This window comes from Thalassophryne amazonica, chromosome 3, assembly GCF_902500255.1.
Source record: "Thalassophryne amazonica chromosome 3, fThaAma1.1, whole genome shotgun sequence".
Lineage (NCBI taxonomy): Eukaryota > Metazoa > Chordata > Actinopteri > Batrachoidiformes > Batrachoididae > Thalassophryne > Thalassophryne amazonica.
Window position 1 is genome coordinate 93,950,345 of NC_047105.1, and position 26,963 is coordinate 93,977,307.

At 41.8% G+C, this 26,963-nt stretch overlaps 1 protein-coding gene across 1 annotated transcript in view; it reads right to left on the reverse strand.

Moving 5' to 3' along the window:
• Positions 1-14,480: 14,480 nt before the first annotated feature.
• Positions 14,481-26,963, reverse strand: part of ubap2a (ubiquitin associated protein 2a) — a 65,793-nt gene continuing 53,310 nt past the window's right edge. The window contains 8 exon segments of the mRNA XM_034167101.1: positions 14,481-15,224; positions 17,697-17,888; positions 17,979-18,046; positions 18,122-18,226; positions 18,322-18,738; positions 18,818-18,911; positions 25,206-25,256; positions 25,422-25,513. Of these exon segments, the coding sequence (XP_034022992.1) occupies positions 15,129-15,224; positions 17,697-17,888; positions 17,979-18,046; positions 18,122-18,226; positions 18,322-18,738; positions 18,818-18,911; positions 25,206-25,256; positions 25,422-25,513 (1,115 nt within the window). The 3' untranslated portion in view covers positions 14,481-15,128.

Here is a 26,963-nt window from a genome sequence, read left to right on the forward strand (position 1 = left end):
TCATTCCCAAAACTAACACCAGCATCATATTAGATCTGCTCGTTAGTCTGCATCTAAAAAGGAGTGATCACACCTTGGAGAGCTGTTGCACCAAGTGGACTGACATGAATCATGGCTCCAACATGACATGTCAATTGAAACAAAGGAGAGGATTATCAAACTCTTAAGAGGGTAAATCATCACACACTGTTGCAAAAGATGTTGGTTGTTCACAGTCAGCTGTGTCTAAACTCTGGACCAAATACAAACATGGGAAGGTTAACATACTGGTAGGCCAAGGAAGACATCAAAGCGTCAAGACAAAACTTAAAGCAATGCCTCAAAAATCGAAAAATGTACAACAAAACAGAGGAACGAATGGGAGGAAACTGGCGTCAACGTCTGTGACCGAACTGTAAGAAACCGCCTAAAGGAAATGTGATTTACATACAGAAAAGCTAAACAAAAGCCATCATTAACACCTAAACAGAAAAAAAACATTACAATGGGCTAAGGAAAAGCAATCGCGGACTGTGGATGACTGGATGAAAGTCATATACAGTGATGAATCTCGAATCTGCATCGGGCAAGGTGATGATGCTGGAACTTCTGTTTGGTGCCGTTCCAATAAGATTTATAAAGATGACTGCCTGAAGAGAACATGTAAATTTCCACAGTCATTGATATGGGGCTGCATGTCAGGTAAAGGCACTGGGGAGATGGCTATCATTACATCAATAAATGCACAAGTTTGTGGATATTTTGGACACTTTTCTTATCCTATCAATTGAAAGGATGTTTGGGGATGATATCATTTTTCAAAATCAATCAATTTTTTTATATAGCGCCAAATCACAAGATGATGTATTTGCCACATGACTGCCTGAAGAGAACATGTAAATTTCCACAGTCATTGATATGGGGCTGCATGTCAGGTAAAGGCACTGGGGAGATGGCTGTCATTACATCAATAAATGCACACATTTACGTTGATATTTTGGACACTTATCCCATCAATTGAAAGGATGTTTGGGGATGATGAAATAATTTTTCAAGATGATAATGCATCTTGCCATAGAGCAAAAACTGAAAACATTCCTTGCAAAAAGACACATAGGGTCAATGCCATGGCCTGCAAATAGTCGGATCTTAATCCAATTGAAAATCTTTGGTGGAAGTTGAAGAAAATGGTCCATGACAAGGCTCCAACCTACAAAGCTGATCTGGCAACAGCAATCAGAGAAAGTTGGAGCCAGATTGATGAGTACTGTTTGTCACTCATTAAGTCCATGCCTCAGAGACTGCAAGCTGTTATAAAAGCCAGAGGTGGTGCAACAAAATACTAGTGATGTGTTGAAGCGTTCTTTTGTTATTCATGATTCCATAATTTTTTCCTCAGAATTGAGTGATTCCATATTTTTTGTTTCCCTCTGCTTGGTCTAAAAAAAAGTAACCGTTACTGACTGCCACAAATTTTTTTTTTTCCTGATTTCTTAGTGTTTCTTAAAGCTAGAAAGTTGCCACTTGAAATGACTTTAGTTTTGTGTCATGTCTGTGATCTGCTTTTTTTTTTCTACAAAATTAAACAACTGAATGAACATCCTCTGAGGCCGGTGATTCCATAATTATTGCTACGGGTTGTGGGCTCAACACCATAGTAGGAGAAACATGCCCATATCATGATGCTTGCACCGCCATGCTTCACTGTGTTCAACAGGTGCTGGCTTCATCCTTACATAGGGGACACCTGATTCACACCTGTTTGTTCCACAAAACTGATGAAGTCACTGACTGAATGTCACACTGCTATTATTGTGAACAATCCCTTTTGGACCCAAAAAGAACAATTTTACTCTCATCAGTCCACAAAATATTCCTCCATTTCTCTTTAGGCCAGTTGATGTGTTCTTTGGCAAATTGTAACCTCTTCTGCACATGCCTTTTATTTAACAGAGGGACTTTGCGGGGGATTCTTGCAAATAAATTAGCTTCACACAGGCGTCTTCTAACTGTCACAGCACTTACAGGTAACTCCAGACTGTCTCTGATCATCCTGGAGCTGATCAATGGGTGGTGAGCCTTTGCCATTCTGGTTATTCTATCCATTTTGATGGTTTTCCATTTTTCTTCTATGCGTCTTTTTTTTTTTTGTCCATTTTAAAGCATTGGAGATCATTGTAGATGAACAGCCTATCATTTTTAGCACCTGCATATAAGTTTTCCCCTCTCCAATCAACTTTTTAATCAAACTACGCGGTTCTTCTGAACAATGTCTTGAATGTCCCATTTTCCTCAGGTGCTGGCTTCATCCTTAAATAGGGGACACCTGATTCACACCTGTTTGTTCCACAAAACTGATGAACTCACTGACTGAATGTCACACTACTATTATTGTGAACACCCCCTTTTCTACTTTTTTTTACTAATAGCCCAATTTCATAGCCTTAAGAGTGTGCATATCATGAATGCTTGGTCTTGTTGGATTTGTGAGAATATACTGAATCTACTGGTACCTTGTTTCCCATGTAACAATAAGAAATATACTCAAAACCTGGATTAATCTTTTTAGTCACATAGCACTACTATTATTCTGAACACTAATGTATGTCCCTTTTGTCCTTTATTTCACAATTATGACAGTTTGGGGGAAGCGCGAGTTGCAGCAGTGTTTTTTTTGGGGGGGGGGGGGGTTCCCTCTCTCTCTGTCTCTTAATATCCGTGCGCAAGCGAGTCGTCCGTGAAAATTATTTTATTTATTAACTACACAGATGTATAATAAAACAAATGGCTTATCAACAAACAACTGGTTTATCAACACAATTATGACGGTTTGGGGGGGAAGAGCAAGCAGGGGCAGTGGAGTTAGTTTTTTTTTTTTAATTTATTTATTTTTTTTTTACATGTGCGTGCGTGAACGGGACAGGAGGTCCTCCAAACTGGGTCCTGTAGAGGCGGAAGGACCGCTGAAAGCGGCCATCATCCAGACGCAGCTCCTGCAGCAAATAATGATACTCCCCGTGAGGGTTTTGTGAACCCAGGATGGCGACGTTTGTCAGCTTTCCACAACAATTAAGAGCACAGCAACTCACTCCGTGTGATCCGGAGCCGAAGAGCGGAATGGAAGCTCTTCCTATTTAATGACGCACTGGGGCGAATTTTTGCAGGGAAAGCAGAGCGACACACCGGGCAATGGTATGTCGCTGGACGTGAATTGAATGTGAATGCGGCATTATGGCCCAGTCACACGGCGATTCCTGAACGAAGGGGAAAAAAGCAAAAGAAAAAAATCAATTCTTTGAGAAAAGGTGGACGAAATAGCTTTATCACCAAATAGCCTGCGAATCAGGAGCACCATAGGGACAAAAGTGAAACGAAGCTAATGTTGATCTTGATGCTTTAAATGAAACGCGCCTGTAGCCACAGCTGGAGCAGTGTGTGTCTGCATCTCTGAGTTCCAGGACGTGGTGCTGGGACAGAGCTCATAGCACCTGAGTCCTGGAGAAAGTGCAAACAGAAGCTGTGGAGATCTGTGTGCACCTCGGTGGGTCCACCTGCTCTGGTTCCAGAACAAAAGAGGGATCATCTCCATCATCAGAATCCTCACTGACTGTCGACACGCTGCGTGCTCAGTCTTACTCCAATTAAAAAATACTGATGTGCTGTGGTCACTGCTGTATCACTGTATTACATTACTAAGCCATACGAGTATATTGATTTATAACAGAAAACTTATATCCACAGTTTCAAATTGCATAAGTCAGATGGTGTCCACTTTATGGTCTTCTCAAAACAAAATTACTGTTCTGGATACTCAGAATGCATCTGAGCTTATCTAGAAACCGTTGGCTTCTGGGAGCCTAAAGTGGTCCCCAGACCCCCGGCCTATGGGCTGTCCCCCCCCAATTTCTAGTTGTAAATTGCGCCCTTGCTAAATGCTAATGTTACAAAAACTAAGCAAACGATTACAACAGCAGCAAATGAAATATGGGCGAACAGGTTTTAGTTGCCTTTCGTTCAAATTTTTCGAGTTTAAAAATCCTGACTGCTGTAGGAACGAAGCTGAGCGAAGGTTAAACGATGCCAACAGCAGTCCGGTCTTGTTTCGTTAGGGCTTCATTGCGTTTCATTAAGTGCCGTGTGACTGGGCCATTAGGCTGCTGCATGTCAGCAAGGACGTCTATTTTCATTCATTCATTTCATTCATCATGGATCTGAAATTTTTTTTGCATGTTCAGCAGCTCTGTATAACACAAGGACAATAGACATCATACATTTAAACAATTACATCATACAAAGAAAACACAGTCATCCATTTGCCCTCACACTCTGACTCTATGAACTAAGCTCCTCATTTAGTTTCAAGATAGACTGATGTATAAATGAGTTCTTAAGCCTGACTTTGTTATAGCGCGGCACACAGTAGCGTCGCCCTGATGGTAAGAGCACATATTCAGAATTTAGGACATGGCTGGGGTCAGAGGCGATGTTCTTTGCTAACCGCATCATGTTGTTATGATATGCGGCTTCATGCTGACCATCCAGAGACTGTCCCACTATCTTAGAGCAGATTTTAAGCAGTTGTCTAAGCCCAGATTTCGCAGTGACGGACAGACAGCTGAACCACACAGCGTTAGAATACTGCAGAACACAGGATGATTTAAGTGAAAAACAGCAACAGCACCTGATGAGAGGCCCCCAAAAGACCGCAGGCGACGAAGGAAATAGATTCTTTGGTCTTTTTACAAAGTCTATGTGATGTTTCCATGACAATAAACAGTCAATCATCACACCCAGATATTTAAATGACTCCGCCTGTTTTACACTCTTGTTGTTTATGATGGTGGGTGCTACTGTTACAGTTTTTGTACAGAAAACCACCTCCTCTGTTTTTTTTTTGGTGTTTATTTCCAGAGCGCTGTTTTTGCTCAACATCACAACCTTGTCAACCCCCTGTTGGTGCAGCTCAGACTGTCTGTGTTTGACAGCAGTGTCAGCAATACGGTATCATCTGAATATTTGATGACGTACTGGGGGGCACCGACAGAGGTTGTGATGGCAGAGGAGAGTGTGTTCAGTTTAACCAATTGGACTCTTTATGAGGAAGGATGTGTACCAGTGAATCAGATATGGATTAACTCCGTGCTGTAACAGTTTGAAGATCAGGATGTCTGGTTTAATAGTATTAAAGGCTGATGAGATATCTAAAAAGAGAGCTCTTGCATAATTATTTGACTTATCAAGGTGCTTTGTGATAATGTGGATGAGGGCAGCAACAGCATCCTCAGTACCACAACCAGTTTTATAAGCAAACTGGAACGGGTCCAGTTTGCTGCTGACTGAACTTTTTAAATGTTTTATCAAGATCCTCTCGAGCGCCTTCATAATCACTGACGTTAGCACGATGGGCCTAAAATCCTTGCTTTCTTTGGCATTTGGGATTTTAGGTATTGGTTTGACATGAGCAGTTTTCCATGCTATGGGAACTGTGAATGTATCAATTGACAACTGAAAGACTGGTTGCCAGGCAAGAGCTAGTTCTGTTGCAAAGTTTTTTAACAGATAGGGTCTTGTCAGGCCCTTCAGCTTTTTTAATATTTGTTGTTTTAAAAGTTTTCCTCACCTCATCGACAGTGATTTCAAGCCTGTCCAAACCAGGGTGAATATTTGCAAGGATTCTGTCACATTTCTGAGAGGTATCATTACGTTTGGAAAGGGGTGTCATTTGATTTTAAACAGCGATTCACTTTGACGTTATTAATTCCGAGCGGACTCTACCTTTCGAACTTGGCTTGGCGACGCAGCATTTGGAGCAACAGAACGGAGGACAATTCTCTTTTCTTTCTCACAAGACAGGAGTCCCAGTTAGTCACTTTAATCTGCACAAAAGTGACTCACAATTGACATTTTAATGGCTTTGAGAGGGGATAAGAAGCGGAGTTGCCGCATCTGAAGAGGAGCGAAACACTGCTTCACTGGTTCAAGATTCAAAGCAAATCATTTGTTGACAAATAGTCGACTAGTCACGGCAGCCCTGCCCTCAGGCTTTTATATCATAAATATGATTAAAAGCATAGAGCTGTTGTCAGTTTAAACTAGTAATGGTGTCTGGACAGGACTACATATATATTTTCAATAGTAAAAACCTTCAAATAACCTGGAAAAGAGTGATTGGCCTCAATGTGAGGAATGTACTTTTTGTTGCTGTTACATGTGCAAGTTGAACGCTTTTTCTCATAAGTATCTTGCTTTAATAACTTACAGAAATGTCTCAAATGTGTTGTGTATTTACAGCACAATATTGTCGGGACGTGGAACTGTCAATTTATGCGACGAGATGCACAATTCGACAAGACCGCACATCTCGACAGAACACGGTCCTCCATAGTAAGTAAATAGAAATCGGTGGTCTCACATAAACAATTATGTCACCAGCTAAAAACATCTGTGCCTATGACATATCTGTGAATATAAAGATGATTACCAGATTTAGGGCAGCACAGTGACTTAGTGGTTAGCACTGTTGCCTCACAGCAAGAAGGCCATGAGATCGATTCCCACCTGTGGCCTTTCTGGGTGGAGCTCACATGTTCTCATGTTTGCATGGGTTCCTCCCACATCCAAAGATATGCAGGTTAGGTGAATTGGAAACTTGATTGTCCAGGTCTCCTTTGTATGACTTCCAGAGGTCTCCTGTACCTTTCAAGCGTGTTTTTTCTCATCGTCTGCAGCTTTCTCTTAAGAACCAATAGAGCAGCAATCGCACAGAGTCCTCCATTGTTTGTGTTGCGTATAAATCAATGTCTCAGCAGTTTTGTGCAGCTCTGATTAGAGTCCCTTAATTGAGAGAGTAGCAACATAACGAGGTGGGAAAAACAGTCATGTGACTCGTGCCATCTTGGGGCCAAAATAGCATTCACTGTTAATCTGCATGTAAATCCAGGTATTTTATTTATTTACTGAAAATGCTGGGTTGTTGTGCATTTTGAGGCACAAATAGACACAACAAGGACTTCAAGATGTACAAATTCCCTTCAGATCCAACCAGAAGAAAAATTGGGGAAATAAAAGTAAGCCATGTGGGATGGAAGCAAATTCATTGTCAAAGTTTTGAGAGTCCCATGTGCAGTGAAACTCACCGAAATCGCCATCTTACAAACCAGATATTCGCAGTCACTGGACAAAAAAAAGTTCTAGTGTTTTTGTATTGTTTCCCATGTAATAAACACCGTATATATCGGATTTTGTATAACAGATTTTCGCTCACATCGGATGAAATGTCCTGTCTGATCGCAGTGTATTTACCATACCAACGTCATCTATAAAACGCCTTAAAACAGCCAGCGCTGACACAAGGTGCTATACGCTACAAGCATAAGACAAATTAAAAAAACACTAAAATGCAATTTAAAACATTAAACCTCGTTTCTGTCAAAAGTCAAGGAAAAAAGTTTTTAAACAAACTAAAAATGACTAATGGGGGTGCTTCCCCAACACCCAGTGGAAGCTGTTCCACAGTTTGAGAGCAACAACAGAGGAAGCCCTGTCCCCTCTGAGCTTTCTCCTCGACCTAGGCACTTGCAGGAGCAGCTGGTCAGCTGACCTGAGATACCGACTAGGTGCATATAAGGCTGGAGAAGGCCAGAGAGGTGCGGCGGAGCTAGACCATGGAGGAACTTAAAAATGAACCTAAGAATTTTAAAATAGACCAGTGGCCAGGTTAGGAGTCATATGCTCACCTCCTCCGAGCCCCTGTAAAAAGCTGTGCCTCAGCATTCTGGACCAACTGCAGATGGGAGCGAAGTGCCTGATTTACTCCCACATAGAGTGAACTGCAGTAATCCAGATGAGATGATACAAAAGCATGAATAACCAACTCGAAATGTTGCCTGGAAAGAAAGGTTTTAGTGTTGCCAAACACCACAAGTGATAAAAACCAGATTTCACCACTGCTGCAATTTGACTGTCCAGTTTAAGAACACCATCCATCTTAAAACCAAGATTAAGAATAACTGGTTTAAAATATGCTTTAAGCAGTCCCAAATCGACAGAGGAGGACTCACAAAGACTACTATGTCCAAAAACCGCCGCCTCTGTTTACATTGAAACTTAGAAAATTCAGGACAAGCCAGGCTTTAATATCTTCTTAACATGCCAGGAGCTGTTTCAATGACTGACCATCCCAAATAAATCTGGCCATCATCTGCATAGCAGTGGAATAAAATCCCATGTCATCTAAAAATAGTCCCCAGAGGCAATAAATAACGAGAGAACAGAGGCCCCATAATAGAGCCCTGTAGGACACCACATGACAAAGGGACTACAAAAGATTCAAAACCACCGACATTCACAGAAACTGTCCTGTCTGTCAGATAGGACTGGAATCACTCAAGCACAGTACCACCAATGCCCAAGTGATGTACTCGAGATAGCAAAATACCGTGGTGAACCGTATCAAAAGCAGCCGTTAAATTGAGCAAAACCAAGATAACAGTTCTCAGCGTCACATGAGAAAACTGTCATTAAAAGCCTTAAGTAACGCAGACTCTGCTATGAAATGGTTTAAAACCTTGACTGAAACTCTTCCAAAATCCAATTTTCATTCATAAAATTGCTTAATTGACAATAAACAATTTTTTTCTAAAACCTTAGACTGAAAAGGCAGTTTAGAAATGGGCCTACAATTAGCCAAAACCGTGTGAGCAAGACTGGGTTTTTTAAGCAAAGGCTGGATCACTGCATTTTAAATTTTGTCAGAGCCATCCCGGAAGACAAACTACAATTTAAAATCGCCAGCACCAGCTGCGCGATACACAACAACATTTCTTTAAAAATTTGTGGGAAGGCAGGATCATAAAAAGAGCTAGATTTGATGTGCCCTACTGCATCCTTTACAAATGCAAAGGTCACAGATTCAATTTGAATAAAAGTGACAGGACAAGAAACCAAGGCTGAAGGGTCAGAAGCAGGAACTATAATAGAAGCCCTGATATTATGAACTTTTGCTGTTAAAAAAAAAAAACGGGCAAAATTGTTGCATGTATCTGGGGAGACGTCCAAACATACATTCTGTGCTGAATGATTCCCTTCTTGCCTCCTTTACTGTGGTCTGATAACAGTGCCAACAGTTTTTTTAAGGTTTGAAGAGTTCTGTAATCTGTCCTTTTTCCACTTCCGCTCGGCTCAGCAACATTTCCTCCTGGCCTCACGAGTTCTGTCATTTAACCAAGGCTCAGAATTAGCAATGGATTGCCGAGTCTTAAATGAAGCCACCAAATCCAAAATGGTTTGACATGACAAATACAACCAGGAAACAAGCTCTTCTGCAACCCCAATTCCAATGAAGTTGGGACGTTGTGTAAAATGTAAATAAAAACAGAATACAATGATTTGCAAATCCTCTTCAACCTATATTCAACTGAATACACCACAAAGACAAGATATTTAATGTTCAAACTGATAAACGTTTTTGTTTTTGTGTAAATATTTGCTCATTTTGAAATGGATGCCTGCAACACGTTTCAAAAAAGCTGGGACGGGGACAACAAAAGACTGGGAAAGTTGATGAATGCTCAAAGAACACCTGTTTGGAAGATTCCACAGGTGAACAGGTCAGTTGGAAACAGGATTTGCAAATCATTGTATTCTGTTTGTATTTACATTTCACATAACGTCCCAACTTCATTGGAATTGGGGTTGTATATCACGGGCAGAGGCTTCAAAAGAAGTGCTTAACTGCTGAAAGGCAGCAGAAAACTGAACAGCAGTAGACAACACCGAGCATGGGCACAAGGCTGCACTGCAGCCTGTACCATATCAAAAGAAAATAAACCAGGAAAATGATCTGAGAAACCAAAATCACAAATTTCTATATCAGTTACCGACAGACCAAAGGACCAGATCCAGCGTGTGGCCACGATCGTGTGTGGGACCAATTACACACTGAACCAAATTAAAAGAATCAACAAGATTTAAAAAGTCTCTTACCTGTGGCCGATCAGGGCAACACACATAAATATTAAAATCTCCCATAATTCAAACACCATCATAATTAGACATGATCTCAGCTAAAAAGACCAAAAGTCATGAATAAAATTCTTATTATACTTGGGAGGGTGATAGAAAAGAGCACAGAGAACAGGATTAATCTGACCCATCTCAAATGAAATGCGTTCATAGCTGGGAAAGGACTGTGACAAACACTGATTGCATTTATAAGACTTTTTATACGCGGCTGCTGTGCTTCCATCGCTCCCAGAAATCCAGGGAGAGTTAAAATACCAGCAACCTGCCAGTAAAAGCTCAACAAGAGCACCAGAATCCCCAGCACTTAGTAACATCTCAAAAAAGTCCCAAAAAATAAAAGTTTTGTTTGCCAGTGATCTGGCATTTACCAGGCCAACCCTGGCTGAAGTTGGGACTGGAACTGGACCGTAGACTTCAACCAGCTGAGGAACCCGGCAGAACAGACCCAGGTTCTGTAAATCAATCCGGGGAAGATGTGGACAGGCGGGCCAACAGTCCTCAAAGCCGACCACAGGCACACACATGGGGGCAGAAACTTCTGTCCACCCGCCGATGACAGCACTGCACCCTGGACCGAGGGTTGGAAATCCAGCAATGTCTGGCAATCATACATCGGCAGAGACTAAGTTTCATAAATAGCATAAGTTAAAAATAATAAAATAACAAACTGGAGAGCGACAGACATTTTTTGTTTCCATTAAAAAACCAGAGTAGTCTGGACGTGCACAGTAACAGAGGTACAAAATTGAAGTTCGGTGCTCTGACACTCGCCGATTTGAGGAAAGTGGGATTAAAAGTCCAACTGTTTATTTTTTTCACACCGTGCTCAGACTCAGCCTGACGTGCACCTGTTAAATCAGACACAAAAGGCTGTGATTTGACACTTTTCTGCTTTCACTCCATCTCCCATCATATTTGAATCATTTTTGCAGTGCGCATGCTGATTCGGGATTGCATACATTTGGCAGAAAAGTCCACACATTTACAACACAGAGTCGGAAAAAGATGAAATTGTACAGCTTACCTTTGAATTGGAGGTGATGATTGTAGAAAGAAAAGCTTGTTGAGGGTCAAATTAGTCCAAAATAAAGCATAATCCAGAGGCGTAGAACTTTAAATCTGTCACGCACATGCATGACATGGAGTTACAGACCTGCAGAAGCATAAAGCAGGCTTTAAATTAATTAATCAAAATTGTAAATTTAACAGGTATTTTTATATTTATTTTGTACCTGGATGTTTTGCTGTATGTGGTTAAATGATTAAAAAAAATGTTGAAAACATAAAAGGTTCATTCAGTAGTTCAGCACAGTTGGTTCTAAGTTGTAAGTTGATGCTACTCTCTTAATTAAGGGATTCCAGCTCTGATGACCCCGCCCACATTGAGGAGGTGGAAAATGACAAGTATGGAACCAAACCGAGTCGAGCGGAGTCAGGCCGAGCAGAGTAGTGCTGGATCTGCGCAATGGGAAAGGGGCCTAAGACATCTCGATGTACAGTAGTGTTCAGAATAATAATAGTGCTATGTGACTAAAAAGAGTAATCCAGGTTTTGAGTATATTTCTTATTGTTACATGGGAAACAAGGTACCAGTAGATTCTCACAAATCCAACAAGACCAAGCATTCATGATATGCACACTCTTAAGGCTATGAAATTGGGCTATTAGTAAAAACAAAAAAGTAGAAAAGGGGGTGTTCACAATAATAGTAGCATCTGCTGTTGACACTACAAACTCAAAACTATTATGTTCAAACTGCTTTTTTAGCAATCCTGTGAATCACTAAACTAGTATTTAGTTGTATAACCATAGTTTTTCATGATTTCTTCACATCTGCGAGGCATTAATTTTGTTGGTTTAGAACCAAGATTTTGCTCATTTACTAGTGTGCTTGGGGTCATTGTCTTGTTGAAACACCTATTTCAAGGGCATGTCCTCCATAAGGCAACATGACCTCTTCAAGTATTTTGACATATCCAAACCGATCCATGATACCTGGTATGCGATATATAGGCCCAACACCATAGTAGGAGAAACATGCCCATATCATGATGCTTGCACCACCATGCTTCACTGTCTTCACTGTGAACTGTGGCTTGAATTCAGAGTTTGGGGGTCGTCTCACAAACTGTCTGCGGCCCTTGGACCCAAAAAGAACAATTTTACTCTCATCAGTCCACAAAATATTCCTCCATTTCTCTTTAGGCCAGTTGATGCGTTCTTTGACAAATTGTAACCTCTTCTGCACGTCTTTTATTTAACAGAGGGACTTTGCGGTGAATTCTTGCAAATAAATTAGCTTCACACAGGTGTCTTCTGTCACAGCACTTACAGGTAACTCCAGACTGTCTTTGATCATCCTGGAGCTGATCAGTGGGTGAGCCTTTGCCATTCTGGTTATTCTTCTATCCATTTTGATGGTTGTTTTCCGTTTTCTTCCACGCGTCTTTTTTTGTCCATTTTAAAGCATGGGACATCATTGTAGATGAACAGCCTATAATTTTTTGCACCTGCATATAAGTTTTCCCCTCTCCAATCAACTTTTTAATCAAACTACACTGTTCTTCTGAACAATGTCTTGAACGTCTCATTTTCCTCAGGCTTTCAAAGAGAAAAGCATGTTCAACAGGTGCTGGCTTCATCCTTAAAATAGGGGACACCTGATTCACACCTGTTTGTTCCACAAAATTGACGAACTGACCGAATGCGACACTACTATTATTGTGAACACCCCCTTTTCTACTTTTTTTTTTTACTAATAGCCCAATTTCATAGCCTTAAGAGTGTGCATATCATGAATGCTTGGTCTTGTTGGATTTGTGAGAATCTACTGAATCTACTGGTACCTTGTTTCCCATGTAACAATAAGAAATATACTCAAAACCTGGATTAATCTTTTTAGTCACTTAGCACTACTATTATTGTGAACACTACTGTAAATGGGACTACCCTGGTTAAATAAAAATATATTTACATGGACACAGCAACTTGTTTCGCAAACAGTGTAGCCTGCTGCTGGCAAATAAATATTGTCATGCTTTAGTCCGGTTTGGATGCCCGTCTTACTCGTCCCCTTTTCTTTTCCTTCCGTTTACCCCAGTCTTGACTTTGTTTTTATTTTTGCCACTTGATTTTCATTCTTGTTTGGTTCTGATTATTCATGTTCATGTATTATTCTGTGATCCCCGGTTTGATTCTTTATTGTATTCTTGGTTCACTCATGTATTGCATTTTCAGTTCAGTCATTTATTGTTCTTTCTGTATTCTTGAGTCACTAGTTTCATTCTTGGTTATCTTTTATTTGTCATGTTTGGATTGGTTAACTTGAGTTATGCATTTGCTGGTCTTGCTTCTTATTTCTCTGTCTTATTATTCTAGTTGTGTTCTCGTAGTTGATTGTTGTCACTTACCAGCACTTCGTCTCTGTCCTGTTTATGCCAAGCTGTGTTTTGACTCTGCTGTGTAGCAGATCCTGCTTTTTGCCTCAGCTCTGAAAACCCAGTTTGCTCGTGTATTGACCCTGCTTGTGCCCTGCTTCTTTTTGACCATGTCCTCTGTCTCGCCCCTGCCTGGTACTTTTGCACCGCAGACTGCCTTCCTGTATATCAAACCCTTGCCTGTATTAAAGACCATCCTTTTTACTCATACATCCAGCCTCTGTCTGTGCCTCGCCTCCACTCAGCCTGACAAAAAATGGTGCCCTTTGTGTATGTATTGCAGAAGTTATCGCATACGCACTGAGATGACAGCCCTTTGGTCAATGGATGGCAGTGGGTGTGGCTCCATAAGTACTATACTGTACCAAAACTTGGTACCCCAACATAAGGGTGCCAAAAACTAGTATAGTTCAGTACGCTTATTTTGGTATGCTTCTCAACTTTTTATCATGGAAACAGAAGTAATTGTGTACCACACTGAACCGAACTGTACTATACTGCTTGGTGGAAACAGGCTGTAAGCTGTATCTTTCCTTCTTATAGCTTCCTTGCTGCACTTACAACAGGCCAATGTTGCTCATATGCTATTACTTGAAATTCAAGAGGTCCAAAAATTTGACCAGAACTGTTTGGATCAGGTAGCTCAGTGCGAGTTGGGCTACTGGTTCATGCTACCTGTGTCCTTGGATAAGATGCTTCTTCAGGAGCACGGTCCTAGTGTGTACCACCCTTTGAAGTCACCTGTCCAGGGATTGTTGTAAACTGTTGTGAACAGCTCCCTGACTTGTCTCAATAAGACTGAGTAAAAGGGATGTTTTGTATGAACAAATCTTTGCATTTCATTTGTCCAATTACTTACTCTGAAAATAGAGACACTGTTTACTAATAGTTGTAATAAACAATGTGGCATTTTTTGTTAAAACCCTTAAACAGTTTCATTTCAACTCGATTGGTGTCTTGAGGCAAAACTTCAGAAGTTCACAGCAGAACATTTATGACACTGACCCCAGATCAGAAGTAGTGTGAAGTACTGAAACCAGATTCATACAAAATGTTCAGATGTTTAATTTTAACAATAAGGTTGAAAGCAATGTTAAAGTCATGAAGTTAAATCTGAGGTTTGGCTGGTCACACCAGCCATGGATTTAAAGAATGAGAACACATGGAAACAGCAAAAATAAAAAAAACAAGCTATCGCCTCATGTCCCCCCCAAATATAAGATTCACAGATGTGGGAGGCCAGAGTTACAAAATTTTTTCTTCGAAAATGAAAAAAGGCCTTTGCAGTGAAAATGATGTGTAGAATCTTTGTACACCATTGCCAGTTCATGTTTGTCAAAAAAATAAAAATCCACATCACATGATGCTTGTGTTCAAGTATATTCACCAACTTCATCTCCATGATTGAGCTTTCTCAGCTTCCCACTTTTTTCAAATTAAATGTCCTTCAAAATAATAATAATAAAAAAAATCAGAAAACCACATATTCTACCAATACATATATACTGTATAAATACATACATAAATATATTTTACATACAACAGCCATAAATTTGAAAAGGGGATATACAGAGCCAAGGGGAGAGGTGCTAGTGTGTTGAAAAATGTTTCTCTAAAATGTGGTCAGTCAGAGCAGGTGCAAGTAAGTGTGATGGTTGGTCCATGCACACGCACACAGGCGGAGCTACGTCAGTTGGCCCAGTAGGGGGAGCTACCATAGCTGGACTTGTTGACTTGAGTCTTCTGCTGCATGCTGTTGGACTGGCCGCGCTGACCGGGACCACCCTGACCGCAGACACAAATAAACAAACAAAGCTCACATTATTATGACACAATCATTTCAGATTTTAATAAAATTTAACTTTTAACAGTGCATACTCTTGCTGTGTGCACCTGCTGCTCTTTCAGCAAGCAGCACTGGTTGAATTTTTCATTGTCCTCTCATTGAAGACAACAGAACATCCAGTCTACTGTATGCCACATATTACTGTGTAAATACACTATCAGAAATACATTTGTGGGATTGTCTGTCATAATTCATGGGGAGCTACTTGTATTTACTACCAAGCCTCAACAGTGATGCTGGGAGGCAGAAATGGACATTTTCTTGTGCCACAGGTGATGTGAAAGCCATCAGAGAGCTGATGCGTACCTGGCACATTCTACACACCATGATATAAATGTACAAGTAAATATACATATATCGGATTTTACAGTGTGACATATATGTCAAAAAATAATCGTGTTCATTGCTAATAATAGTAATTATAATAAATATTTATATAGGGGTTTTGCAGGAATCAAAGCAATAAACAAAACAAACTCAAATAATAAAAGGAAAAAATGCCCATAATGAAAAGCGGTGCAACTTGTATGTACAGTAGTGTTCAGAATAATAGTAGTACTATGTGACTAAAAAGATTAATCCAGATTTTGAGTATATTTCTTATTGTTACATGGGAAACAAGGTACCAGTAGATTCAGTAGATTCGCACAAATCCAACAAGACCAAGCATTCATGATATGCACACTCTTAAGGTTATGAAATTGGGCTATTAGTAAAAAAAAAAAGTAGAAAAGGGGGTGTTCACAATAATAGTAGCATCTGCTGTTGACGCTACAAACTCAAAACTATTATGTTCAAACTGCTTTTTTAGCAATCCTGTGAATCACTAAACTAGTATTTAGTTGTATAACCACAGTTTTTCATGATTTCTTCAAATCTGCGAGGCATTAATTTTGTTGGTTTGGAAGCAAGATTTTGCCCCTTTACTAGTGTGCTTGGGGTCACTGTCTTGTTAAAACACCCATTTCAAGGGCATGTCCTCTTCAGCATAAGGCAACATGACCTCTTCAAGTATTTTGACATATCCAAACTGATCAATGATACCTGGTATGCGATATATAGACCCAACACCATAGTAGGAGAAACATATCATGATGCTTGCACCACCATGCTTCACTGTCTTCACTGTGAACTGTGGCTTGAATTCAGAGTTTGGGGGTCATCTCACAAACTGTCTGCGGCCCTTGGACCCAAAAAGAACAATTTTACTCTCATCAGTCCACAAAATATTCCTCCATTTCTCTTTAGGCCAGTTGATGTGTTCTTTGGCAAATTGTAACCTCTTCTGCACATGCCTTTTATTTAACAGAGGGACTTTGCGGGGGATTCTTGCAAATAAATTAGCTTCACACAGGCGTCTTCTAACTGTCACAGCACTTACAGGTAACTCCAGACTGTCTCTGATCATCCTGGAGCTGATCAATGGGTGAGCCTTTGCCATTCTGGTTATTCTTCTATCCATTTTGATGGTTGTTTTCCATTTTCTTCTATGCGTCTCTGTTTTTTTTTTGTCCATTTTAAAGCATTGGAGATCATTGTAGATGAACAGCCTATCATTTTTAGCACCTGCATATAAGTTTTCCCCTCTCCAATCAACTTTTTAATCAAACTACGCGGTTCTTCTGAACAATGTCTTGAATGTCCCATTTTCCTCAGGTGCTGGCTTCATCCTTAAATAGGGGACACCTGATTCACACCTGTTTGTTCCACAAAACTGATGAACTCACTGACTGAATGTCACACTACTATTATTGTGAACACCCCCTTTTCTACTTTTTTTTACTAATAGCCCAATTTCATAGCCTTAAGAGTGTGCATATCATGAATGCTTGGTCTTGTTGGATTTGTGAGAATCTAGTGAATCTACTGGTACCTTGTTTCCCATGTAACAATAAGAAATATACTCAAAACCTGGATTAATCTTTTTAGTCACGTAGCACTACTATTATTCTGAACACTACTGTATCTTTTTTCCTCTTCAAGAGCCTTTTTTTTTTGCAGGTCTGACTTATACTGAGAAAATATATCATAATTGTGTTTTTAACTATGTAGGACTTGATCATATGTCTTCTGTGTGACTTCATTATGAAGTAATTTATTACAATCAATCACAAATCTAGGCTTTAGGGTTTTTCAGACCATATGTTCCATGACCTATGACAACACTACTCCAAAATGTAATCTCCTCTAGATAGCTATCAAAGTAATATTCTCACCAAGTCTGAAGAAAATACAGCCAGACATTTTTGAGTTATCTTGTCCACAGAAACACACCAGTGAAAACAATACCCTGATCTCACTGCTTCACCGATAATGCAGGGAATAATAAATGAACTAAGTCTGACCAACAACAACAAAAAAAGCCATTTGAAAAACAACTTTTTTTTTGTACGAATGTGTTCAAAGGTTACCTGCCCATCCTGAGCTAGATGGTGGTGCAGCAGCTGTGAGTGTGGTTGCTGGTGAGGCAGGATGTGGAGGAAGGGGGCCGGTGCATAACCTCCGGGTGCTGCTCCAGGGTTCAGAGGCCCTGGACCCCCTAGTGCTGATGGCAAACTGAAAGGAGGCGGAGTCCCAGCAGGGAAACCTTGCTTATCAAAGGACTGGAAGAGAAAGCAGAACAAATGCAGCTCAGTGATTTATGACTCGTCAGCGTCCACAGGAAGTATGTCACTAAAGAAGAGCAGAATCACCTGGGTCTTATTGTAAACACTTCCACTGATATCTGGCACGCCGGAGTTACTGGACGTTACAGAGACACCTGAAAGCACCACAGCAACATTAGTACCTCATGACGCTCACGTCAGCAGCTGTGACTTCTCTGGGTTCCTCTTACCTTTTCCAGGCCCTGCAGCAGCGGATTTGGCTTGTGGAACTGTTGAGGAATTGTAGCCTTTCGTGTAGTCCACTCCTGGTGGCCCTGCTGTCAGCTCCTCGTACCCTGGACACACACACACACACATTTCAGTGTCTCAGACACACAAGATCCTGAATATAAAAAGGGACAACACAGGCTGAAAACGCTGTTCTGTAAACCTGAGCTGAAGGTGTGCTGGCCGTAACCACTGGGCTGCTGCTGCGTCTGCTGCTGGAACGGGCTCGCTGACGGGTTACCTAGGCCAAGACCCATGCTGTGCTGCTTGGCCGAGGCTGGTCCCGGGCCCCCAGGAGGAACAAACATGGTGGGGCCGTACTGGAAGGCAGCGGCACTGGGTACAGCACCAGGCATACCAGGGTAGTAAGGCAGGCCTGTGTAGCTGTAGCCCGGAGGCAGAAAGGCCTGCTGACTGCCGTGGTGCTGCAGCTGGCCCTGGGGCTGCGGCTGGGCTTGAGGAGGCTGAGGTTGGGCCTGGCTCTGTCCTTGGCTTTGACCCTGTGGTGCCTGTGGGGTTGCCAAACTCGTGGGGGGTGTGGGGGAGGTGGAGTCATTCCTGGCAAATTTTGCGACTTCACCTAAAAAAAAGCGTGTTATGAAATGACAACAAACACCAGGCTGTAAAGGAGTGCAGATAAGCGGTGAAGTGAGTTTTACCTGAGTAGGGATTGTTAGTGAGACCCCCGTCTCTGCCAGAGAGAGCAGCTGTGGGTCCAGGGAATGTGATTCCATAGTAGTCCTGCAAAGAGGGCTAAAGAGAGACAGGAGGATGAGGAGCTAATTCACTTGACAGCCTGCGTATACAACCACACAATGAGCAACATAAAATCCTCAATTCAAATTAGGGCTCAACCAATATACAATGATGATTTATGACATGCCGTAATTCCCTAATTTGCACAAAAATCAAACAAACAAAAATATTGACAAAATATTGAAGGTAGTCTGGCACGACATGTTGCACGACTAGTAAAAGAGTAAAATGCAGTCAGTTCATCCAACACTAATGACAAGAGGTGTAACCCAATTCAAAAACCATTGAATGAAAAAAGTTTACATTTACACTCTGTCTCACAGTGTTAAAGTGTTTGATGCAGCTCTCTGCCACTCACAGATTAAAGATAGTGTATGTAAATTTTTGGACACATCAAAAGGCAATCTATGTATGTTTGTATGAGGTCTGTTAGAAAAGTATCCGACCTTTTTATTTTTTGCAAAAACCTAATGGATTTGAATCACGTATGCTTGCACGAGCCAACCTTGAACCTTCGTGCGCATGCGTGAATTTTTTCACGCCTGTCGATTGCTTCATTTGCTTGCAAGCAGCATTTGTGTGAGGACGTGTGTAGTGCTCTCGTCGGATTTTCATTGCAAAGAAAATGGTGGAACAACTGGAGCAGCACTACTGCATCAAATTTTGCCAGAAACTGGGCGACAGCCAGGTGGAAACCATTCCTCCGCTCCTCTTTCCATGACAAAAACTCCTGTAACAGTGGAATGTGCCATTCATTTCTAAACTGGACGCTGTGTTTTATCCGGGACGTCCTCTGACTAGCACAGGAATTGCGGAAGACGTGGACATCAGCACTTTTTCAGCACATTGAGACAGACATGCGGAGGAATTCCGTGCGTCGCGGCAGAGCCGCATGGCGCAAAGCAACACCGTGATGAAGCCTCACAGGACATGTTGGGGCATGTCCAGCTCATGCACAATTTCTTGGATAGTCACACGACTAAAAAGCCACCGACAGCCATCTGAAATCCATCTCAAAGCCGTCCTGTGAGACCAACACGGAGGTGGTTTTGTCCCGCGCCATGAATGGCACGGTGGCGCATCCCTCTGCTTCTTTTTCCATGAAAAAAACTCCTGTAACAGTGGAATGTGCCGAAAAAGTGCTGATGTCCACGCCTTATGCCTTTTTTGTGGAAGTCAGACGACGTCCCGGATCAACAAAGCCTTCACGTTGGAAATGATCTGGTTGTTTCAGCGGGGTGTCAGCCTGTCGATCGGCGCTCGGAGTGCACCGTGCTCTCAGACGCTGTGGGCAGTCTTTAAACCGGCTGGAGCACTCCTTAATCTGTGTAATCCCCATAAAATCGTCCCTGAAAGCCATCTGAGTTTTCCGAATGGTGTCCACCTGGAGGTCTCTCACAGTTTCTGGAAAAAATTGATGCAGCAAAGCTCCAAATTGTTCAGACATTTATTCACAATAAAAATCTGACGAGAGGGGTGGACCACTGCTCACACAAAGCCTGCTCACAGGCAAATGACGCAACCGACAGGCGTGAAAAAACTCACGCATGCACATGAAGGTTCAAGCTTGGCTGATGCAATCACACGTGATTCAAATCCATATGGTTTTTGAAAAATAAAAAGGTCCAATACTTTTCTAACAGACCTCATGTATATATATATATATATATATATATATATATATATATATATATATATATATATATATATATATATATATATATATATATATAAATAAAAGCACTAAGAAATCACGGGTTCATAAGTATTCACACCCTTTGCACAATACACTGCTGATGCATCTTTGGGAGTAATTACAGCCTCAAGTCTTCTTGAATATGATGCCACAAGCTTGTTGCACCTATGTTTGGACAGTTTTGTCCATTCCTCTTTGCAGCACCTCTCAAGCTCCATCAGGTTGCAAGGGAAGAGTCGTGCACAGCCATTTTCAGATCTCTCCAGGTATGTTCAATCGGATTCAGGTCTTTGCTCTGGCTGGGCCACTCAAGGACATTCACAGAGTTGTCCTGAAGCCACTCCTTTGATATCTTGGCTGTGTGTTTAGGGCCATTGTGGTGCTGAAAGATGAACCGTCACCCCAGTCTTTAGTCAAAAGAGCTCTGGACCAGGTTTTCATCAACGATGTCTCTGTACATTGCTGGATTCGTCTTTCCCTCAATCCTGACTAGTCTCCCAGTTCCTGCCACTGAAAAACATCCCCACAGCATGATGCTGCCACCACGCTTCACTGCAGCGATGGCGCTGGTTTCCTCCAAACATGATGCCTACCATTCATGCCAAAGAGTTCAATCTTTGTCTCATCAGACCAAAGAATTTTGTTTCTCATGGTCTGCGAGTCCTTCAGGTGCCTTTTGGCAAACTCCAGATGGGCTGCCATGTGCTTTTTACTATGAAGTGGCTACAGTCTGGCCACTCTACCATACAGATCTGACTGGTGGGTTGGGGCAGAGATGGTTGTCCTTCTGGAAGCTTCTCCTCTCTCCACAGAGACCTTCAGGTTCTTGGTCACCTCCCTGACTAAGGCCCTGCACCCCAATCGCTCACTTCAGATGTGCAGGCAGCTCTAGGAAGAGTCCTGGTGGTTCTGAACTTCTTCCATTTAGGGATGATGGAGGCCACTGTGCTCAATGGGACCTTCAAAGCAGCAGAAATGTGTCTGTACCCTTCCCCAGATTTGTGCCTCTAGACAAGGACTCACATTTTCAATACCTAGTAGACTCAGTGGACAAAAATTCTAATGCAAATCCTGTATATGCATGTTGTCAATTGATTAAAATTTTTAATGACATAAAATCCATAGTTGTATATGGATAACAAGTCCATAGTTGACTTTTAATTAATCACACATTTTTAAAGCTGCTTGTTAATGTTTGTAATCATTATTTATTAAAAAAAAAAAAAAAAGTAAACAGCTTTTTTATGCCCCACAAATTCTACTTAGTGTTGAATTGTAGTAGTAAAACCAGGACACTCAGTGTAATAGTGAATGAATGATGTTTTAGTTGTTCAAAATATATTCATTGTCATTATTATTATTCTCATTATTATTGTTGTTTGTAAAAAGATGTCTTTAAAATGTCTTCAAAAGTGGACAATTACGCTAACAAGGGGAGCAGGATCCTTTCGACATCTGTATGGCACATCCCCTGTTTATTGTCTGTGTAAACAGGAGTTAAACAGACAACGGCGAAGAAAAACTTTACTTTTTTTGGAAATGTAGACCTGATTGACCAGAAATAAGATAATATCAAAAGAAACAGACCTGGTGTGTATTTGAAGTTATGTGTGCTTTTAAACGTCCACCGTGGAGCTCTGAGCCTGTTGCAGCATTCAGCCTGTTAGCGCTCCATGCTTATGAAACAGAGCAAGATGCTGACACCAGGCTCAAAGTGAAGCAGACTTATTTGGTGACTTGGGTGTAATTAATCTAATACTACCCCTCAAAATATTAATAAAAGAAATGCACAAATATATAAGTGTGGTTCGTTCAGAGTATGCAAGTACCTGTCAATGTTGGTATGCACTGAAATATTTTCACTTCCATGAGTAAGAGTGAACCCCACTTCCTGGTTGGATCGCAGTACTGGTCATATGAAAGGTCATAAACATTTCACAGTCACATGACTTCACTCACTCATCTTCAACTGCTTACTCCAATTAAGGGTCACGGGGGGCTGGAGCCTATCCCAGTAGTCACAGAGCGTGAGGCAGGGTACACCCTGGACAGGACGCCAGTCGGTTGCAGGTCCACATAAATGCATTCACATCCGCACGCACACCTACGGACAATTTAAAGTATCCAATCCACCTAACCCACGCAAACACGGGGCGAACAAGCAAACTCCACACAGAAAGGCCATAGGTGGGAATTGAACCCATGACCTCCTCGCTGTGAGGCAACAGTGCTCACCACTAATCCACCCTGCTGCTCCCACATGACCTGAGGATAACTTTTAATTTGGATGTCAAACCTTCCCTCAGAGATGTACACTCAACAAAAATATAAACGCAACACGTTTGGTTTTGCTCCCATTTTGTATGAGATGAACTCAAAGATCTAAAACTTTTTGCACATACACAATATCACCATTTCCCTCAAATATTGTTCACAAACCAGTCTAAATCTGTGATAGTGAGCACTTCTCCTTTGCTGAGATAATCCATCCCACCTCACAGGTGTGCCATATCAAGATGCTGATTAGACACCATGATTAGTGCACAGGTGTGCCTTAGACTGCCCACAATAAAAGGCCACTCTGAAAGGTGCAGTTTTATCACACAGCACAATGCCACAGATGTCGCAAGATTTGAGGGAGCATGCAATTGGCATGCTGACAGCAGAAATGTCAACCAGAGCTGTTGCTCGTGTATTGAATGTTCATTTCTCTACCATAAGCCGTCTCCAAAGGCGTTTCAGAGAATTTGGCAGTACATCCAACCAGCCTCACAACCGCAGACCACGTGTAACCACACCAGCCCAGGACCTCCACATCCAGCATGTTCACCTCCAAGATCGTCTGAGACCAGCCACTCGGACAGCTGCTGAAACAATCGGTTTGCATAACCAAAGAATTTCTGCACAAACTGTCAGAAACCGTCTCAGGGAAGCTCATCTGCATGCTCGTCGTCCTCACAGGGGTCTCGACCTGACTCCAGTTCGTCGTCGTAACCGACTTGAGTGGGCAAATGCTCACATTCGCTGGCGTTTGGCACGTTGGAGAGGTGTTCTCTTCACGGATGAATCCCGGTTCACACTGTTCAGGGCAGATGGCAGACAGCATGTGTGGCGTCGATTGGGTGAGTGGTTTTCTGATGTCAATGTTGTGGATCGAGTGGCCCATGGTGGCGGTGGGTTTATGGTATGGGCAGGTATGGACGAAGAACACAGGTGCATTTTATTGATGGCATTTTGAATGCACAGAGATACCGTGACGAGATCCTGAGGCCCACTGTTGTGCCATACATCCAAGAACATCACCTCATGTTGCAGCAGGATAATGCACGGTCCCATGTTGCAAGGATCTGTACATAATTCTTGGAAGCTGAAAATGTCCCAGTTCTTGCATGGCCGGCATACTCACCGGACATGTCACCCATTGAGCATGTTTGGGCTGCTCTGGACCGGCGTATACGACAGCATGTACCAGTTCCTGCCAATATCCAGCTACTTCGCAAAGCCATTGAAGAGGAGTGGACCAACATTCCACAGGCCACAATTGACAACCTGATCAACTCTATGCGAAGGAGATGTGTTGCACTGCATGAGGCAAATGGTGGTCACACCAGATACTGACTGGTATCCCCCCCAATAAAACAAAACTGCACCTTTCAGAGTGGCCTTTTATTGTGGGCAGTCTAAGGCACACCTGTGCACTAATCATGGTGTCTAATCAGCATCTTGATATGGCACACCTGTGAGGTGGGATGGATTATCTCAGCAAAGGAGAAGTGCTCACTATCACAGATTTAGACTGGTTTGTGAACAATATTTGGAGGTAAATGGTGATATTGTGTATGTGGAAAAAGTTTTAGATCTTTGAGTTCATCTCATACAAAATGGGAGCAAAACCAAAAGTGTTGCGTTTATATTTTTGTTGAGTGTAGCTCTGTGTATCCCTGAACAACTGGCAGCGTTTTCATGTTTTTGATCCAATGCTATTGGCTAGTGTACATATCAGTCACACCCAGCACAGGAGCCTCACTCACCCATGGTCACTCTGGCTGTAACAGCCAAAATGATTGGTATGCCAACAAACCGCACAGTCTTTGTGTTCCAAGTCCAACTTCCAACTGCTTTTGTCTTATTTTGTTTGTCTGTGTACCTTTGCGATTGTTACACATCACAAAAGCAGAAGCAAAGATCAATGAGAAGCGGTTCTATGCCTTCGCTGTGATTGCTAAATGCATTAATTATTTTGTATTAATAATAACATTTATGTGTTTGTGAGAGAGTGAGAGATCTGTATTTGGCCACAAATAACAAATATGTACTCATTGGCCAGTTTATTAGGCACAGCTGGTGAAACAATGCAGCCCTGTAGCAAATCCCCCTTCATGAACAAGTGAAGGTGCAGTGTCTTAAAAATCAAAAACACCAGTCACCACTGTTGATGGGGCATAAATTCTGCTCAAAGAGGTTAGTTTCTACTTTGCCATCCACACTGTTAGCGCTGCATGATGTCATAAACTACAGCGCAGGCCCAGGGTCACAGAAGGAACATGACTTAAGAGAGGAGCACGGAGGAGTGCAATGATGACACAAATGCTCACCATTGGCAGTCTTGACTGGAGCATATGCAGGTCCTCATAGCCATAGATCTGCTGTGAAACACAAAGCACAGTTGAGCAAACTATAAAATGTAAAACATCTTATAGTCGTGTGTCGTCCATTCTGTGTGGGGGACTATCTAGACTCAAGTATATTTGCTACCTAAATAATATCGTGCAGTGCACTGCCTTGACTCCAAATCCTGACAGGATACTTACTGGGTATGCTGGGAGCAGTCCCCCTGGACCCATGATATACTGGTTCGGCAACAGCGGAGGAACGCCTTGTGACAAGTTAGGAGGAACTTTACCTGCAAATAAAATAAAATAACTATAATGTGAAGAAACATTTAGTATGTGGATACTGACAAACAACCAACAAACACATGGTACCTCTGTAGCAGCAAAGCCATCTGATCAACATAAACCTCTGTCTCATTTGCACTCAAAGCCATGTATCTAACTGAGAGACTCGATTTTGAGATCGTGAGAATATTAGAGAGTGTTGCTGAGCGAGAGAAGTTTGTTGTTTTTACACCCTGTGCCCATGTTCTTGAGATGAGGATAATGCATGCCCTCATATGGGTGAAATGGAGACAAAAATTAACAATAAATTACAGTAATAGCCAATAAAAACAGTAACAGTAACTCTGTATTCCACCATATATTAATGCTGCTTCTTGACGGCTGCGATTGAGTGGAGATCAGAGAGAAGCACAGATGTTGATAACATTATTAAAATGCAACCTATGCCTTGTTACAAAGACATTAGAGACTCTAATCACAGACAGAACAGAAAAACAAAGCTCCTGCCTGCATCAAAGACCACAGCACGCTCGACAGCATACAAGATAACAAAAGTATAGTTAGAGATCCAACAGTTATTTTTAGTTATCTAAATAAGTAGTGCAGGCATCATGTTGTGAAGCATTCAGAAATTCCCAACTGAGGGCCATCTCAGTGGCTAAAATGGCTCCACTTAAGTCCGTGAACAACATCATACATAGTAGTGGATACCACCGGTGTTAAGTTAGTCACTATAACTTCTAGTATTACATCTCTCTAACTGCAAATTCTATTGCGCGCGTTGTGCAACAAGTTTCCTCGGCCACAAATGAAATGGTCACACTATGATGGATTGAGTAAGCTGATTAGTTATGGATTTAAATCATTTGTGCGGTGGCAAATATCGCTTAATTTGTCAGTCTCCCATGGATTTGGGGCTGTGATAGACAGATGATGTCACATTTCCACTGGCAACACAAGAGCTGCACTCAGCAGAACCATTTCCCGGTTTCAAAACATATATGCGCACTGGGGGAGTCGGATTTGAGCGGGATTCGCCGAGGTCTGAACACAAATGATGATAGAATCCAGCTCGCTCGGGCATCATGATGTCATACTTTCTCACTATGTTCGTGCGCTGACAGTGCTGCTGCAGCAGTAAGGATATCAAACAACTCTGAGGCACCTTCTCGCCAAGAGAATCTGTCGTGTGCTCTGATGTTCAGATAAAAATGCACACAGCCGTCGTTATCTTCAGTTATGCAAGTCTGACCTTTGCTGCATTGGGAACTGTCCTCTCTATGTTTAAAACAAGTAGAGGACAAAACAGTCAACAAACATGTAGCCAACAGGAAAGCTGTTCACCTGATGTCCACACAAACTTTTGAGCACGCATAAAACTTGAAGGACTCGGGGGCATTAACTGACAAGGAATTAAATTAGCGAATGGGAAAAGTACTTTTGCAGGACAAAAAT